At 45.3% G+C, this 18,046-nt stretch overlaps 1 protein-coding gene across 2 annotated transcripts in view; it reads left to right on the top strand.

Moving 5' to 3' along the window:
• CLIC5 (chloride intracellular channel 5) overlaps positions 1–18,046 on the top strand; it is a 181,809-nt gene that overhangs the window by 125,451 nt on the left and 38,312 nt on the right. For both annotated transcript variants that reach the window (XM_054254055.2, XM_008994525.5), the window contains exons 3-4: positions 4,424–4,549; positions 12,418–12,524. In XM_054254055.2, coding sequence (XP_054110030.2) covers positions 4,424–4,549; positions 12,418–12,524 — 233 coding nt within the window. The remainder of the gene's footprint in view (positions 1–4,423; positions 4,550–12,417; positions 12,525–18,046) is intronic.

Genomic DNA, 18,046 nt, shown 5'->3' with positions numbered 1-18,046 from the left:
TCCTTGGTTCAAATACTATGCTCTTCATAACACATTAGTTATGAAGTTTGTTTTGTTTTTCAAATGAGACCTTAAATCCCTCGAGGACAGACCAGGATCGTGTTTTAAGTTTCTTTGTAACATCCATAGCAACTAGATTTTTATAGGTCCTCAGCTACTATCTTTCAAATAAATGAACTTGCATCCACTATGCAATTAGTGCCTGCAATAACTACAGAAAGCAGGAGACTTCTGAAAGAGCAGCCTCTTCCAGTGGAGAATTGGAGGTGTTTGGATTGCCATGTGTGAGAGAGGACTTGTATGTCTGCTGGAGATGGGAGTGGGAAAGGGAACCACCCCTGCCAGCGTGCTTCAGATGCTTTGGTTCCTCCTTCATGTGATCACATGTGGTCCAGCCAACACCCCTTTGATGTAGGGCAGGCAAATAGTACCACTCCAGTTCTGCAGATAAGAAAATTTTCTTACTTTTCCCGCCGCCTCTCCCCCAACCCACCAACACACATATCAATTTCTAAGAAAACGGATTTATTTTCCGGATACCACCCTTTAGTGACTGAATAATCTTGAACTTTTTAGAGCCTCAGTTTCCTCATCTGTACAATGGAGACAGTGTCTTTTTAATCAACAGGATTACTGTGAGGATTTATCAAGGCAGGCCATGTAAAGCATTTGCAATTAGTCCTGTACCTGGCTCCTAGCAAGAACTTCATGTGTATTGGCTAATCTTAGGACTATCACTGGGTTCATGGAGCTGGCAATCCAGCAAGGAAAAGGAGACCAATTCTCCTTACCTAGTTCATAAATCAGACCTGGCAATATGTCCTCCCATGCTAATGATGTAGTCTCAACTATAAATGCTGAATCGGGGTCAACAAAGAGAGAGGGCTGCAACTCTAGCTAAGCATTGGTGGCCATAGGCAGTACTTCCCAAGGGCGTAGGACAGGCCCAGGAAAAAAAACCTACCACCACCACCACCACCACACACACAACACATTTCTGTATCTTTTAAGCCACAGAGAGGTGATCAAGAGTGTACACATTGCTGCCTTCTGTCAGCTCTAAAAACCAGGAGCAAATAAAGAATGTCCTTTCATTGTCTAAAATGAGGGGCATGCACAAAGTAAACATGGAGACTACGTAAACTAGATTTTAAAAATACTTTCCGTCTCAGTTGTCTGAGTTCCAAGTGCTTCAGAATGCAGCTGGAGAGTGTATGTGTTTGGGGAGCAACATGGGAGTAGCACAGTAATTGAAATTCTTCTCTTCCCCTCCCAAACTGATTACGCCAGGAATTTGTTTCATTACAGACTCCTCTATCCCCACTGTTTACTTTTTTACAGTTTCTGCGTCTAATGTTTTCCACTGCCAACTCCCGCAAGAAATGTGGCATTCTCAGAGAGAGCATCTGGGGTGAATCTGATGTTCCAGCCCCATCTTGGAAGTTGCCACCACTTTCCCTCCTCTCCCTACTCTTTTTTTTTTTTAGTGTAACCCTCCCTTTCCCCATTTTCCCCAATCTGCCAACCCTTCTTCCCCTCACTTTGCTCCATTCTTGCTCTTGCATTCTGACCAGCTGGCACAGACAGAGAAGCACACCCCTGGGTATTCACAGGACCTACCCGTGTCAAACACAAGGCCACTTCCCGTCCCACTGCATGTGGCCTTCCTGCAGGTAGTCAGTGTGTTCTCCAGTGCACGCCAGAAACGCCACTTAGCACTGCTGTGGGCTAAGGGCGGGAAGTTCAAATAATTATTCAGTTAATTAATTGCTCATTCATTTGACTGGGGCTGCGTTCCAGATTTTCACCCACTTATCCATCATCTAGCCCTTTTTTTCTGGGTAATTTGGGACTTTTTGGTCTCCTCTTTCCCAGGGGGAGAAATGCACTGTTGGTTTGGTTATCTTAGATTTCTTTAAGTGTTTGACCCAGAAACCAACAGGCACACCAAAGAGCTTTCTGTCTTCTTAGGGACCAAATTTGCTGCCTATTTTATATATATACATATATATATGTAAACACTAGGTAGTCTACACACACACACACATATATATGTGTGTGTGTATATATATGTGTGTATATGTGTGTATGCGTGTGTATGTGTGTATGTGTGTGTGTGTGTTACCTAAAAGATCCTGCTGAGCCCAGCAAAGTTCGCTATAAAAGAAATAACTTTCATTAAACCAAGTGTTCTATTCGAATACCCCCAAAAAGCAGAATTTGCATTTACTTAGAAAATACATTGTTTTTAACTTAAGATAATATTTAAGTAACCCCACAATTTTAAAAACTAGGCACAATTTCTGACTCCTAGGAGATTTCTGATGTACGTATGTTGAACAGAATTTTTAAATATTTCAAGAAAAATAACTTCTTTCTACTAAACCTGGAAGCATCATAGTCACGTTTGGAGAACAATAGTGAATGCTTGAATTAAGTTAAAATACTGTAAAAGGTAGACTGTGGTGCAGCATGAATACCACAGCAGTGGGGTTGCCTCCTGGTTCTCCCCACGTTCAACTGAAAGCAGAAAACCTTCATAACTGGATTGACGTTTTTACCAATTTCAGACCAACCTTTGACTTCTAATTCTGAAGCTAAAATTACTCACTTTTAAATTTAAAATGTATGGGTTTCTGTTGTTATTATTATTGCTTTGAGACCGAGTCTCACTCTGTCACCCAGGCTCGAGTGCACCAATGGCTCACAATTGCCTCGAACTCCTGGGCTCAAGCAATCTTCCTGCTTCGATCTCCCAAGTAGTTGGGACTGCAACCACATGCCTCCATGCTCAGCTAATTTTTTATGGTTTTTGTAAAGATGGGATCTCACTATGTTGCCCAGGCTAGTCTCAAACTCCTGGGCTCAAGCGATTCTCCCCTTGTCAGCCTCCCAAAGCGGTGGGATTACAGGCATGAGTCACTGCCAGTGGCTAAAAAATGCAGGCTTTATTCATGTAGCCATTAAAAATATGTATCTACTGAGGGCCTCCTATATGCCAGGCATGGTTCTGGGTCTTTTGCCTCATGGAGCTTGAATTGTAAGGCTTTCTCCCAGTTATCTTCTTACTCAGCAATAGGAGGTTCTTGGTGCAGAATCCTCGATAGTAGCCTACCTGGTGTTTGTGGAGGAATAATCTTAGCACTAAGAAGACTTTTGAAACAAATGTCTTCATGTAATAGTTTTCAATCTTATAGTTTATTTTCATGGCTACCCAAAGGCCATATCAGGGGCTGTTTCAAGAAAAGTATTTTGTTGAGTGTGACAAGGCTGATGATCAATGTTAGACATTGGTTATTAGATTTTTTTTTTTTGAGACAGAGTTTCGCTCTTGTTACCCAGGCTGTAGTGCAATGGCACTATCTCAGCTCACCACAACCTCCGCCTCCTGGGTTCAGGCAATTCTCCTACCTCAGCCTCCTGAGTAGCTGGGATTACAGGCACGTGCCACCATGCCCAGCTAATTTTTTGTATTTTTAGTAGAGACGGGGTTTCACCATGTTGACCAGGATGGTCTCCATCTCTTGACCTCATGATCCACCTGCCTCGGCCTGTAATCCAAAGTGCTGGGATTACAGGCGTGAGCCACCACACCCGGCTGGTTATTCGATATTAAAATATAAATTACACACAACAGAAGCATCTAACTTCAACAAATGGCCCAAACTCTCAATTTTTTTTTTGTATCTGGAGATATGTATTAGAAGAAAAGTGTGATCTAATTAATTAAATTTTAAAGTATGAAATTAGGTGTAGTGCATTTTTGTTAGGCAGATTAGTGAAAGAGCTTTTTTTTCGAGTCTTGCTCATGTTGCCCAGACTGGACTGCAATGGCGTTTTCTGGGATACTACAAACTCTGCCTCCCCAGTTCAAGCAATTTTCCTGCCTCAGCCTCCCAAGTAGCTGGGATTACAGGCATGTGCCACCACACCCAGCTAATTTTGTATTTTTAGGAGAGACGGGGTTTCTCCACTTTGGTCAGGCTGATCTCAAACTCTTGACCTCAGGCCTCCTGATCCACCCGCCTCAGCCTCCCAAGGTGCTGGGGTTACAGGTGTGAGCCACTATGCCCAGCCTGAAGAGCTTTTAAAAGCAAAACCCCACCTCTACCCTGGGTAATTAAAGCTTGGATCTGACTTAGGAAATCACCTGGATTCTCTCCACTTTTTCAACAGCACTCAACTCCTTCACCTTGACTTGTTCTTCTCTGGTTGACTCCACTGGACACACTTCCTGGGTCACATCACATTCTTTCAGAGCTTCCTCCAACCTCCCCTGCCCTGCACCATACACCATACACCAATCTGTTTCCCCTGACAGACATGGATAGCACAGGGAATCTAAGTTACAATCAATCTTAGGTTTCCCAGAACAGGAAGCACCCTGCTGTAAGCCAACACCTGAATCTCACTCTCTCTACAGAAAGCCAGCCGACCTGCACAACCTAGCCCCCGGCACGCACCCGCCCTTCCTGACCTTCAATGGGGATGTGAAGACAGATGTCAATAAGATTGAGGAGTTCCTGGAGGAGACCTTAACCCCTGAAAAGTAAGGATCTGTTTCTTTCCGAGCTGTTGAAATGGGAAGGGTTCATGCCTGATCTACAAAAGACCTGGTGTTAACTTTGAGCAGATGTGTTTGCAAAGGAACCTAAGCAGTCCAGAGACTAGGACCCTCTCTTCAAAGAGAGATCTGGGACCCCCAGAGGGCTGCCAATCTCAAAATAGCTCCATGAAATCCACTCAAGAGTAGATATGGCCTATGAAGCAGAGCCAGTGACTCCCACCTATACAGTGATTTTAGGAGCCCTGGGACACCACACCTCCCTTGCCCCAGTATGTCCCTCCCTCTCTAACTCACTTTGCTTGGAAGATCTTGAAGTGAGGGAAACGTTTCCTTCCTGTCAGAACCAGAGCCGAAAGGCTGCCAGAATGAAACGAAGTCAGGAGAGGCCAGTGACTTCAAACAACGTCCAGGTTCTTATACCTGACCAAACCTGGTCTGACTCCACAATTAAACAGAGGGAAAAACTAACTGAAAGCAGCTCCTCTTTTGCAAACAGGTTCAGGGAGAGTAGAGACCAGAGAGCTCTAGGTTTTTTGGGTGGCATGTTGCTGCTGTTAGAAAAGAGCAGTGAAAGGAAGACTGATGACTTCTAACTTTCCTAGAGCTAGACCTGTTCATTGGAGAGTGCTGTGACCGGGGATTAAATCAATCACAAGTTTTGAAAAACTCTAGAAAAATCATATTACGTATAGAGAGAGGCACGGACTTTATCCTGCGGGGTATTATCCTGCAGTGAATTCCACGGGGTATCTGGACAGGGATTAAGCAGAGGAGGCGGGGAGTTCCTTTTAAGACCTACTTTAGAGGTTGAGGGAAGCCGGTATCCTAGAGGACCGTGAAGCTGGAGATAGAGGAATTAATTTTGGGGAGCCGCTGGTGACCGTCCAGGCAGAACAGAATGAAGGGCTCAGACAAGTCAGGGCGGGAAAATCGGGAGGGAGGAGAAGGAAGGGTTCAGGACATACTAAGTGGGTAAAGTAAGTGGGATTTAATTACTAAAAACCACCATCCTGCATTTATTTTAAAGTTTTATTTATCAACACTTTCATAGCCTTCATTTCGTGTCAGGCACCATTCACTGCACTTAGCTAATGCGATTCATTTCATCCTTCTAGCAGCCTTGGAAGGTGCGTATTATCATTAACCTTATTTCACAATCAGGGCAGGGAGAGATTAAGTGACTTACCCAAGGTTGCACATCTAGTGAATTGCTGTTAAAAAATTAAAACTCCCAGTCATGCTCCAATCAATCCTTAAACAATCACACATTCTTCCTTAAAAATATTCTTTGCCGTCCATATTGAGACAGTTTATTTTCACACTGAGAGTGGAAAGCCACCTGAAGCCCATTGGAAGCAGCTGAGTATAGACTTTAAATAAGTGCATTCGTTAAATCAATAGGGCAGCCCCACATATAACTTCCAGCTCAGCCACTGCTGGAAACCACACACATGTCTGGACAGGACACCAGCCAGTCACTTCACTGGAAGTGCCCTGAGGGAGCCCAGACTCCATTCCCCTCCCCAGGACTCAACCTCACTGCTAGCACTGGTTTGAAATCCCACATGTAAAAAAATGTTCTTTTCAATAACTGGAGTTTAGACTTAGCCTGGGAGACCCATAGAGGAAAGTTCATGATGCAATTAATATTTCCCTTTTAGAAGTAAGGCTGGCATTTGGGAGTGAGGGCTTCCATCATGATCATTAGGAAATGGAACCGGAAGCAGTGAGTAGCAGAGGAGCCCATTTGGTCTTTTTCCAGGTGGTGGATGGAGGGGTGAGGGGCTGGGATACAGTCCTAGTCTGCTAGTGATATGCTGTGACCTCTTGAACCAGTCCTTCTCTGCTCTCAGCCTCTGTTCCCTTCTCTGTGACAGGATGCCTCCCAGAGCCCGTCTTGCTCTTTGGTTCTTCACATGCCCTTTAGCAAGGTTCCCCCCACCACCACACCACCCCCAGCGCAGCTGTGCCTTTCCTGGGCTGCTTCTCTAACTCAGAGGTCTCCAATCTGCAACCACAGTGGGACCACAAGGCAGGCCAGAGACTGCTGGAATGGTATGCCCCATGTGTCCTTGAGCATTCTTCCAGAGGCAGCTCATCACCTGACTTCATCATCATTTCATCACATTCTGAAGTTTCCATGAACCAAATAGGGGTGGGCACGGCTGGATGTGGACCCTCCCTCCACTCTACCCTTTCCAACCACCTTCCCTGTCCTGAGCTCTGCTCCCTCTGGTCCAGGTCCTTCTCTGGACTGCAGTTGTGTATAGGAGGTTTTATGAAGTGCATTCCTGCCATGTTAGTGACCTAACAATCCAGTACACCCAGAAAGCAAAACCCTTGAAGCTGTTAAAATGCACATCTCCAGAAGGCTACCAAGGTGGAGATGCTAAGGGTGAGACCATCAAGTATTCCAGAGCCCCTCAGGAGTGTCCCTTAGATGGCTCTGCACCCATCAGACTGAGGCAGTTGCCACAATTACTCCCAGTAAATGTTACCAAGCCAGGGCCTCAACCCCATAGAAGCCTGCTGGTCTGCCCACAACAAACCACCAGCCTCTCCAGCTTTCACAGCGACTCAGGCTGGGAGGTGGAGTGGCCCGTGTTGTGAGGCATCTGGAGCAGGGCAGCCTGGTCTTCTGTTTCTCTAGGGGGCAGCAAAACCCTCAAACCATTCCCCAAGCGCTGATTGGCCATGTGTTTCTCATCATACCACTATTTGTAAAAGCTGCCAAAAGCCAAGACATTATGGGAGCCTTTTTCCCCTTAGCTTTATTTTTTAAAGGAGAAAACCACATACAAACACTACAACCATTTTTAAAAATCACATTTGATCCCAGGGAGCATTTGGTGTCAAAATGAGGAATCCAAGAAGTCTCAAGTTGTTTCTAAATGAGACTAACATCCATCCCTTTCCTTAGATTGACCCAGTGAATGAACACTTGGCAAGGAAGTGTTGTGATTAATGCTGGGATTACTGTTGGGACACTCTGGCCCTTGTGTTTCATCTCCATGGAGTGGCCGAAGTTTCTAGGATTCAGCCCTGAGAGTCAGGAGCCCTACCTCTGGTCACCTCTCTACCAGTGTCTGTTGTATGACCTTGAACAAGCCTCTCTCCCTCTCAGATCCGCTTCTCTTCTCATCTTTAAAATGAGGTGATGACATTATATAGTCTCCAAGATGCCTTTTGGTGCATGTTCCACAATTCCATGAGTTTCTCAAAGTACTCTCCCAGAACTGGTTATTGTCTCAAATAATCCCAGTACCCAGATGCTGTAACAAAAATTCAGGACGATAGACTGATATAGTCTAGTTACGTAGTATGTCATTTAGTCAGTCAACTAGCAAGAATGATTTAAGTATTAACAGGGTTTGGAACACTGACAGAATTGGAAGACAACTTGAATTCATTGTTTTTAAAAATGTAGGCTAGGCACGGTGTATCACACCTGTAATCCCAGCACTTTGGGAGGCTGAGGCAGGCGGATCACGATGTTAGGAGATCGAGACCATCCTGGTCAACATGATGAAACCCTGTCTCTACTAAAATATTTTGTTAAAGCCAAGCATGGTGGCACGCACCTGTAATCCCAGTTACTCAGGAGCTGAGGCAGGGGAATCACTTGAACCCAGGAGGCAGAGGTTGCAGTTAGCCAAGATGGTGCCACTGTACTCCAGCCTGGTAACAGAGTGAGACTCTGTCTCAACAAAAATATATAGTGATAACTCACCACAGTGAAAAACAAGACCGTCTGGGAGGTAGAGAAACAGTCTCTAGACTTCCCCAGGATGGCATGGTAGCTGGGGGCATGAGGTTTGGAGTCAGAGTGACTGGGTTCAAATCCGTACCACTAGGTTGTCCTGTGCTGCAGTTAACGAATCAGCCATAACATCCCAGTGACTTAACAAAACATGGGTTTATTTCTCACTTGAGCACATTTTGAGTGGGTAGTGTGGTCCTCTTCCATCTTGTAGTTTTTGGAATACATGTCCTCCAAGGCTCCTTCAGCAGGGAGACAGAGAGGAAAGATCACCCAAAGTGTTTTGCAGGGCCAGGGATGTGCGTGGTGACATTACTTTCTCTCCCATCCCCTTGGTTGGAATCCACACATGATTCCAACTTAGGTGAGAGAGGAGCTGGGAAATAGAATTGCATGGCTGTTTAGTGAGTATGCATATTCTCTGCTACAGGCAAATGACCTGAAATCTCTAGAATCTTTAATTCTCACTTCTGCAAAATAAGAACCATGCTGTTGATCTTTTAGGGCTTTTATAGAAAATAATACTACTGAGCCTAGTGCCTGAAATGAAGTAAGAGCTCATTAAATGGTAGCTCAAAGAATTAGAAAGAGCAGTCAGTGCCTGTTTTGAGTCTGTCTCCCACGTGCAATTGTACAGACAATTGGTGACCTTCGGTCTTAAAACCCCAGATCCTACGGGATATCTTTTAATGAATAAGCCAGGCCTCTTCCACCTCCAGGGATCTTTTGCTTACACAGCAGTGATGAGACAAACAAGCACACAGTCAAGGATTAGGAAAGTCAGACGCATTAACCTCCTTCTCCTGTGAAGGGCTGGTAATGTAAGGAAGTGGGAACAATGGAGAAAGGAGAGAGAGAGGAAGCCCTTCCACTTATCAGCTTGTTAGAAAAAGGAGGGAAAACACTCAAGCTGCCATCAGCAAGGTCATTCCATCAGAACGGTCTTTCTTTTTCTCCAGGGAAGCTAGCCCCAAAACCAGACTCAGGGCCTGGTCCTCGGTAGGTGTGCACACTGGTTTAATTGCATGGCAAGTGTCCTTTTATTCAGTGTCCTGGTTGGCTGCGGCTAGTCACTGAGAGGTCAGTGAGAAGTCAGATAGGGCACTACCATCTGCAGTGGCGTTTCCTTTTTTTGTTGTTTTTTGCTACTATATTCTACTTTTGAAAAAGAAACTTTCTGTCTTTTTTTTTGGTGAGAAGCCAACTGTTTTACTTCCCAGAATGAAAGTTAAGTGCATATATTTGAAATAAGATATCTTAAAAACAGGGTGGAGAGAAATTTTCATCAGTTAGATCAGGAGTCAGCAATTTTGTCTGTTAAAGGTCAGATAGTCATGTATTTTTGGCTTTGTGGGCTGTTCAATGTCTGTTGCAATTCCACTGTACACTGTGAAAGAAGCCATAAACTAGTATGTAAATGAATGGGCATGACTGTTTCAATAATCTTTTACTTATGAACATTGAAATTAGAATTTCATATTATTTTCACATGTCACAAAACAGTATCCTTCTTTTGATTTTTTTCAAGCATTTAAACATGTAAAAACCATTGTTAGCTTGAGGGCCATAGACAAATAAGGGTCATGGGTCATAGTTTCCTGACTCCTGAGTTAGAAAAATTTATCATCTCTTTGATTATTGTCAGATCACATCAAATGTTATTTCAAAGATGTTTCTGTGAATGAAACGCTCTAGCCTTTTAGAGAAAGAGAATGTACTTTGTAGCCCACTCATTTGCATATTTGAAACATGGCATAAATATGGAGGTAAAACGAATGCACTTATCCTTATAGTAGCCTCTCCCAGTATAGTTACTGAAATTTGTGAGATTAACATCTTAGAGACACACTTCCCACAAGAACAAAGTTCAAATGGAACACTGCACTATACAGTCAAGTCCCAATGAGTTCTAGTGCTTGGGAAACAGGATCACACTACCATAGGCCCCTGAATACATGGTCCTCTGTCCTCATCTTGGATTTGGTACTACACATCCCAGTTTGGCTCACCCTGATTGGGAAGAAATGATCAGATGACTGAAATTTTGACCAAATGATGAGATAGAGCAAAACCAAGCAACAAACCCAGACAAGCTGCCCACTGAGGTGCATTTTCTAGGTTTTTCTGTCTTTACATTATCAAAGAGAAACAAACACTTGGCATATGTTAATAACAATTTAAGTCTATCGATTCTAATAGCATGCTGGATTCTATGTGAGAAGGCCAAAATAGGAAGAGATGACACTAAATTCCCCAAGTCTTGGTAGATTACCTAGTATCTTGCGGGAAGCCCTGCTGTGTGTCCCCAGCCACAGCAGATGAATGTGATAATTCTCAGTGTTACCTAGGAAGACATGTGTGTGCAGCATCGGTGCAGAGCGCCCCCTCCTGGTGGATGGAGACAGCTCCTCCATGGTGCTCAGTTCAACCTTTAGGGCTCTGGGGCATTCAGAGTCCACAGCAGAGTTTATGAGAAGCCACACAATGTGGAATTTAAAACCTAGTCTTCTACAGTGAAACTGCCTGGGTTGGGATGCTGGCTTTGCCACCCAGCCATGTGACCTCAGGAAAATTGCTTACTCTCTCTATGACACCATTTCCTCGTGTGGGAAATGAAGCTAATAATAGTACCAACAGAACTGTTATGAGGAGTAAATGGTGAATACCTGTATGGGGACGAGAACAGTGCCTGCTGCACAGTAGGTGCTCAATGCAAATTTCCTTTTGCTGATTCCAGAGAAGCAGTGGAGGTGGAAGGACACTGCTGCAGGCTGGGAAACCAGGTCCTCATTGTTGCTCCACACTTTATTAGCCATGGTTTTTAAATCATTATTTATTTATCTTTTCAGGTATCCAGTTCCCTTCTGTGTAAAAAGAAAATAATAATGCCTTCCTTACCTGCCTCATAGTAAAGAGCTTGGCTTTTCCAATAGAAGTATCTTTGAAACTACACAGCCACCTAACACATGGCCCCAAAAAGGACAGTTCTAGCTCATGGGCCAATTGAGGAAAAAAAAGCATTAAAGAACAACGAATAGGTTTTAAAGCCTTGTTTGGTTCAAACTATCAAAAACATCAAAACAAACAAACAAAAAGGTATTTTACTTTTTAAACGTAAAGCAACCCAACAGCCCACAGCCAAAAACTATTCACCCAGAGATTACAAAGGCACACATTCATCTATAATAAGGATAACCTGGCAACTGCCCCCCACCTCTGCCCACCCCTACCTGGCCATACCCATAAAATGCTTGTGAAATGATATTTATTTGAACTTATTTTCTCATTTTAATGGGGCCAATGTGTCCAAGCCATGGGTTCCCACACGAGCAAGTTTATCTCCTTCAGCCTCAAGGCCAATGGTCCTCACTCCAGCCTGCCTCTTGTATTATTCCAGCTTCAACACAAAAGGCTCTGAGAAAGAGAGAGAGGGCCTGGATCATTGCAAATCTATCTCCAAATAAGATAAGATAAAACAATTGAAACACATATCCTTAGCTGAAGCTTGGTAGTTTCTGCATCTTATCACTGCACACAAATAATAAGCGTGTGAAGGACATTTCAGAAGAGGGCCGAGGGTATTCTTCCTTTGGAGAAATGGTTTACTGCTAACATACCTGGCATCCCCATGCTCCCAGAATCATCTCTGTGTAGCTAGAATTATAATCGAAGAACTGGCAGTAGATGGTTATTTTAGTGGGTAGTGGAAGTGTCAAGAACCCTACCCGGTAGAGAAGCAAGCTCAGCGGGAACTTTAATTGGACCTTCTCACTGGCACCCCATTGTTACTGGTCCTGAGAAGAGGACACACCCTGAGTCCTCTGAATGGCATTCTGGTTCCTTGCCTAGCAGACTGTTGTCACCCTTACTGTTGTCACCTTACAGACAGGTCTCAGCATCTTACTGGCCTCTGACTTCTATGGATGACCTAGGGCTGGAGAATGCCCACCCTCCCGATAGGATGGGGATAAAGATTCCAAACATTTGTAAATGCAGCTGGAAAGGGAAGTATTGCTCATCATGATATAGGCTTGCCCTTAAAGGAGCTCCAAGGTTACTGATTCACAGAACACTGCATCCTCCATTCCAGGTACCCCAAACTGGCTGCAAAACACCGGGAATCCAACACAGCGGGCATTGACATCTTCTCTAAGTTCTCTGCCTACATCAAAAACACCAAGCAGCAGAACAATGCCGGTGAGTAACTCTCTTCCACCAAGAACCCCTGGCAGTATCTGATGGCTGCCCAAAGCATCTTCAGTTTGCCCACGGGCATGTCAAATAGTCAGGCCAGAGAAGCATCTAGAACTAATATTGCTTGTTATTTGCCCCCCGCACCCCCCAAACACCATCTAGTCCCCCTTGACACAGGGGAGGAGGTTATGGATCCTACTGCCTGGCTGGTGCAGGAGGAAAGGCCAGGGGCTTTGCTGCTGGCTGGAGGGGTGCAGTTTGTCCTCTGAGCCTGCCTTATTGCATAGCACAGTGCACTTCATGGGACAGTCCTCGTTGGCACCCATTTGTCCCAAGTTCACAACCCCACCTGTGATCACACTGGAACAACACATTCCTGCTTCCTTCTGGTCTCTGCAAGGTTTTTCCAGGGATTTTTCCAGAGGCTAAGGGAGGGACAGCACAGCCACTGCTATGGCAAATGCAGAAGGCAAACCTGGGCTGTGTTCTCCCCTTCTGCAAGACAGTGGGCCCTGGAAAGCCACTCCTCAAAGCCTGGCCCATCCCACATCGGGCTCTCCATTTCTGACATTGGCTATAGAATTCAGGACCTGGTTCTCTTGTGGGGCCCTGTGAAAGGGAGCTGTGTCCCCCAGTTAAGCTCACAGCTCTTTCAGTCCCTCATTTGGCATTGCCCTTTAAGAATTAACTAAAACCATTTGAATGGAACCGTCCAATTGAGCATGCATAACACTTGAAGAACGATGTTAGGCCCATGAGGAACAGGCTGGCCACTGCAGTGGCCTGGGCTTGGATTTGTATCCTGTGGGCAATGGCAATCATTCCCTTGCCCTCAGAATGGGAGAACAAGACAGCCTCACAGGCTGGATCACTGGAGTCTAGCACAAAGCCGGGCAGCGTAAGTGCTCCGTGAATCTTTGTGAATGAATGAGTGACTGATGCATAATGGACCAAAATGAAGGAATAGATGCAGATGCCCCAGAAGCTCCAAGGAGAATAGCATCTCTTTGGATCAAAGTGAACAGGATATGCAGCCATGCATGGTAAAAGAGATGAAATCTTTGCAGGAACAGAGTTGGTGTAGTGGGAAGTAAATAATTCAGGGTGTTACTGAGGACCCGGATTGTGGCAAGTGCAAAACTCAATTCTGGAGATCCAAAGGAGAAGCAAACACTTCCTCCGTCTTCAGTGCCTGGCAGGTGCAGAAAGAAAGGCTTCAGTTCAGCTTGATCCAAGAGAGTGTGGAGAGCTGATTAACCGCAGGTAAAAGAACAAAATAATTTCTGTCCAAGGTGTTCAGAGCAGGAAGCATTCACCATGGGGGTAAATGCATGAAACTCTCTTTCTGGGAGTTTCAACTGGGTCATAAAGATTAAGAAGGAAGTGTTTGGCTGAGGTCATTGAGCGGAGGATGTGGGGAAGCTGAGAAAAGGTCAGGGACAGAGACTGAAATAAGGGACTGGAGCCTGCAGTGCCAGCCTTGAGGGCTTGGGTTTTTATCTTGTGGGCAATGGCAGCCATTAGAGGTGTGTGTAGAGAAACTGGAAATACAGTGGCTTCTGGAGAATAAGAAGTATGCAGAAAACACTTCCAACCTACTCGATGTTCTTGCTTCATTGCTGTTTAGACCCTGTAGTGTGTTGAGTAGTGTCCCCCCAAAATTCATGTCTAGCCTGGGTGACACAGCAAGACCCCACCTTTACAAAAAAAAAAAAAACCCTGCTTTTAATTAGCCGGGCAAGGTGGTACAGGCCTGTAGTCCCAGCTACCCAGGAGGCCAAGAACAAGAGGCTTGCTTGAACCCAGGAGGTCGAGGCTGTAGTGAGCTATGATCCTGCCACACCACTCCAACCTGGGTGACAGAGCAAGACTCTGTCTCTAAAAAAAATTTTAAAATGTCTGTCCACCTGGGAACTCAGAATGTGACCTTGTTTGGAAATAGGGTCTTTGCAGCTGTAATTAGTTAAGAATTTGGGGATGAGATCATCTCGGATTTAGAGTAGTCCCTAAATCCAATGGCTGCTGTTCTTATAAGAATAGGAGAGGGTCCAGGTGTGGTGGCTCACACCTGTCATCCCAGCACTTTAGGAGGCCAAGGCAGGCGGATCACCTGAGGTCAGGGGTTCGAGACCTGCATCTCCACTAAAAATACAAAAACTAGCTGGTCATGGTGGTGCATGCCTATAGTACCAATTTTTTGGGAGGCTAAGGCAGGAGAATGGCTTGAACCCAGGAAGTAGAGGTTGCAATGAGCCGAGATTGCACTGCTGCACTCCAGCCTTGGCAACAGAGTGAGATTCCATGTCAAAAAGAAAAAGAAGAGAAGACACAGAGACACGGGGGGAGAAGGCCATGTAAAGAAGGCAGAGACTGGGCGATGCTGTCAGAAGCCAAGGAACACTGAGCTTGTTGGGAGCTGGAAGAGGCAAGGAAGGACACCTGCTGACACCTTGATTTTGGAACTGTAAGGGGAAAGTCTCTGTTGTTTTGAGCCACCCAGCTTGTGGTACTTTGTCGTAGCAGTCCAAGGAAATGAATGCGGCCCCTCAGAGCCATCGTGGGAAAAAACAGTCATTGCTGCTTTCCCGGCTGAGGACACTGAACCAAATGAGACCGTGACTTGTCTACCCTCAGGGCAGAGCTGGCTCTTGAACCCTCGTTTTCAGACTCCACACCCAGTATCCATTCCTCTTGGCCACAAATATCTTCTTTCATACTTGTCAAAGTGCCCTCAGAAGGATTATCTCATTTGAGCCTTCCAGATTTTTTAAATTATAAATGGTATTTACATATTATCCATATTTACAGTTCTCCTATTCCCAAGGCCAAAGCAAGTTTCCACCAAATGCCGCATATCCATTTCTTATAAACTCAGTACTCTCCAATTTTCATTGTTTCCCCTTCTTCTGTTTCACCCTGTTTTCTTCTGTAATGAGACTTGCCCTTGTGACTCCTGCTTCCCCTAACTCGTGTGCACATTTCAAAGCTCCAACATTTCTGCTTTACCAAAGAGCCTGTCCCCAGATGTGCTAGCCCACCTTCCTTTTAACAAGACACCACACATTTCTTCCCTGGAGGTATAATTTGCCCATGCCCCTCCCTTCCTCTTTACTTGTCCTTCCTCCCACCCAATACCCTGCCGTTGTGGTCAACTGGGTCCAAAAGTTCTTAGGCTCAGCAAGCCCTAGGTCAAGGCTCCTGTGGGGCCTGCCCTCCTGTAGAGAGCACCATGGCTCCTGTGCTACAATCCCAGAGCCTCGTAGCCCTGACCCACCCCTTCTCTGCTCTGTGGGAACTCTGTGCCTGTGGCCTCTCCTACGTCTCTGCAAGAGCATCGGCATCCAGGCCCAGGCCTCCTTCCACATGCTGCCCTGCATTACTTTGCAATTTGTTTTCCTCTGGATCTTCAGCTCTGCACCTACTTCTCCAACTTCCTTTCTTTAGAGAGTTTCTCTTGTGTTTTCGTTTACTTTCTCTTGAGCAGAGCCCTCCCTCCCCTCCACCTGCCACTAATACCCCAGCCCCCATACACACACTGGCTCGGGTTATGATCCACTTCTGCCCTCTCAACATGAAAGCATGAGAAAAGCCTGCACTGTCACATGCTTCTCCGTGATGGGTCATCTCTCCACTCTTGTGATGACTACAGGAACCTCCAAGTAAAATGCCCATTGTTCCACAAAGCCTCGTAAGTCCCCAGCTACAAAACGGAGACCGCATCCGTGGGAGCCATGCCAGCAGGACTGGAGTAATGAAGAGAGTCATCCATTAGTTTGTACATCAGCCATTCACTGATTCATTCAACAAACACAAGTTCCATAAAGTGTCTACAAGTCTGAGCTAATATTTAAAGGGTGCAGCTTATGTGCCAGGTATGGTGCTAGGTTCTGGAGTTCTGCAGCAATGAGACAAAGTCATCGCCCTCCATGAACTAACCATCTATAGGGGCAATAAAACATGCAGACATGCCATCCCAGGCCTGGGTTTGAATCCCAGCACTTCTAGCTGCATAACTTTACCCAAGAGACTTATTCTCTCTAAGCCTCTGGCTCTGCATCTGTAAAATGGGCTTTACTTTCAATTTCTTTATCTGCCAATTAAGGTAATTAATAATATCGCCAAGGTTTGTAATGCAGATTCGTCTATTTTATAACTCGGATTCTACACAACCACAGAGAGCTCAGCCTAACTTAGGCAGCACAAACCCTGCTCACTTTAAAGGGGAGGCCCAGTGGGAGACGATAGGGAATTGAATCAAGAACCCACATGGGAGGAGTCCACATGGCCCTGAGAAGGGCATCTTTGAGCTGGAAAAAGAAGCATTTAGATTTGGCTCGAGGGGTCCCAGCTCTCAGCCCTGCATCCACCTTTTCAATTTTGCAGGGAAAAGTTATATCATGGGTTTAGACCTGGAGGTTCATAGCGTGCTAAAGTAGAAGGCTTGAGGGAGGGCACAAATGTCACCCATGCCCCTTTGGCACATCCTGCAGCATCCTGTAGTCAACAAGCAGTTAGCTCCATCCTCGCCCTTAATCATGCTCTCTATCCAGCCTGCCTGGCACATGACGGAGTCCAGCAAAAGCCTGGGCCTCCACCTTCTGCAAGCCAGTGGCCTCCACCTCTAGCAAGTGTCACTGTAAAACACCCTTCCCTTCCTGCCACTGGAACACCCCTTTGGCTCCTTGGGTTCATCTCTTCCCTAAAGGGGTTTCCTTGACACCCTACTGTAACATGTCCCCAACTCTCTGTCACTCATAAGAGGATCTGGGCTTCTCCCTCTGAATATCTATCTTACAGATAGCATTTCTTACCCTCAATCTGCGATTTGAACAGACTCTAAACATCCCTGCAAATCTCTTGGCTTTCAAGAAATTCATTTAAGCTAGTTATCATAATCCAGGCAGAAAGTGCTGTATTTCACTTTGTTTTCTGCTCTCCCTCTTTCCTTACACGCTAGTCCTAGCAGTGTGCCTGGTTCATTTCACATTCTGTGCATTTTGCATGTGCCAGGTAATTAACAACTGGATCTCATGTGCATCTTGAATGCTCCATTCTTATTAATGAACTTGAAAAGTCTCCCCCTTTTTAAAAATTTCTTCCAGCTCTATCATGTTTCCCTCAGATACAGTTAGTGTCCTGCAAAGAATGACCAACCTTGTTTTCAATACCAGTGTCATATTCTCATGCACTTTTGCCCTTTTTCTTTTTAGCTGGAGAGGAAGTAGGCATGCCTCTGCCTGTAGCCTAAGACGAGAATTCAGTATTTCTCCTGCCCTGTTCACATTGACCATCTCCCATCCGTCATCCTTTTGCACAGCCCACTTCCAAAGGACCGTCTTTCCCCTATGAGAAGTCTAAAAAGTCCCATGCGCAATAGTGTCTAATCTGTATCATATGCAGTCTTGGGGCTTATGTGCTCTCAGGCCTCTCAGGCGACCTGCACTAAATCATTTTGCCCAATCTGGATGATTTTAGTCCTTCAAGGCTTCCTTTGAATTCCTTCGTTTCTTCCCCCTTCTGGTCCA

This window comes from Callithrix jacchus, chromosome 4 (genome assembly GCF_049354715.1).
Source record: "Callithrix jacchus isolate 240 chromosome 4, calJac240_pri, whole genome shotgun sequence".
Taxonomy (NCBI): Eukaryota; Metazoa; Chordata; class Mammalia; order Primates; family Cebidae; genus Callithrix; species Callithrix jacchus.
The sequence above is the reverse complement of the archived record's forward strand: the minus strand, read 5'-3'. Positions and strand labels throughout refer to the sequence as shown.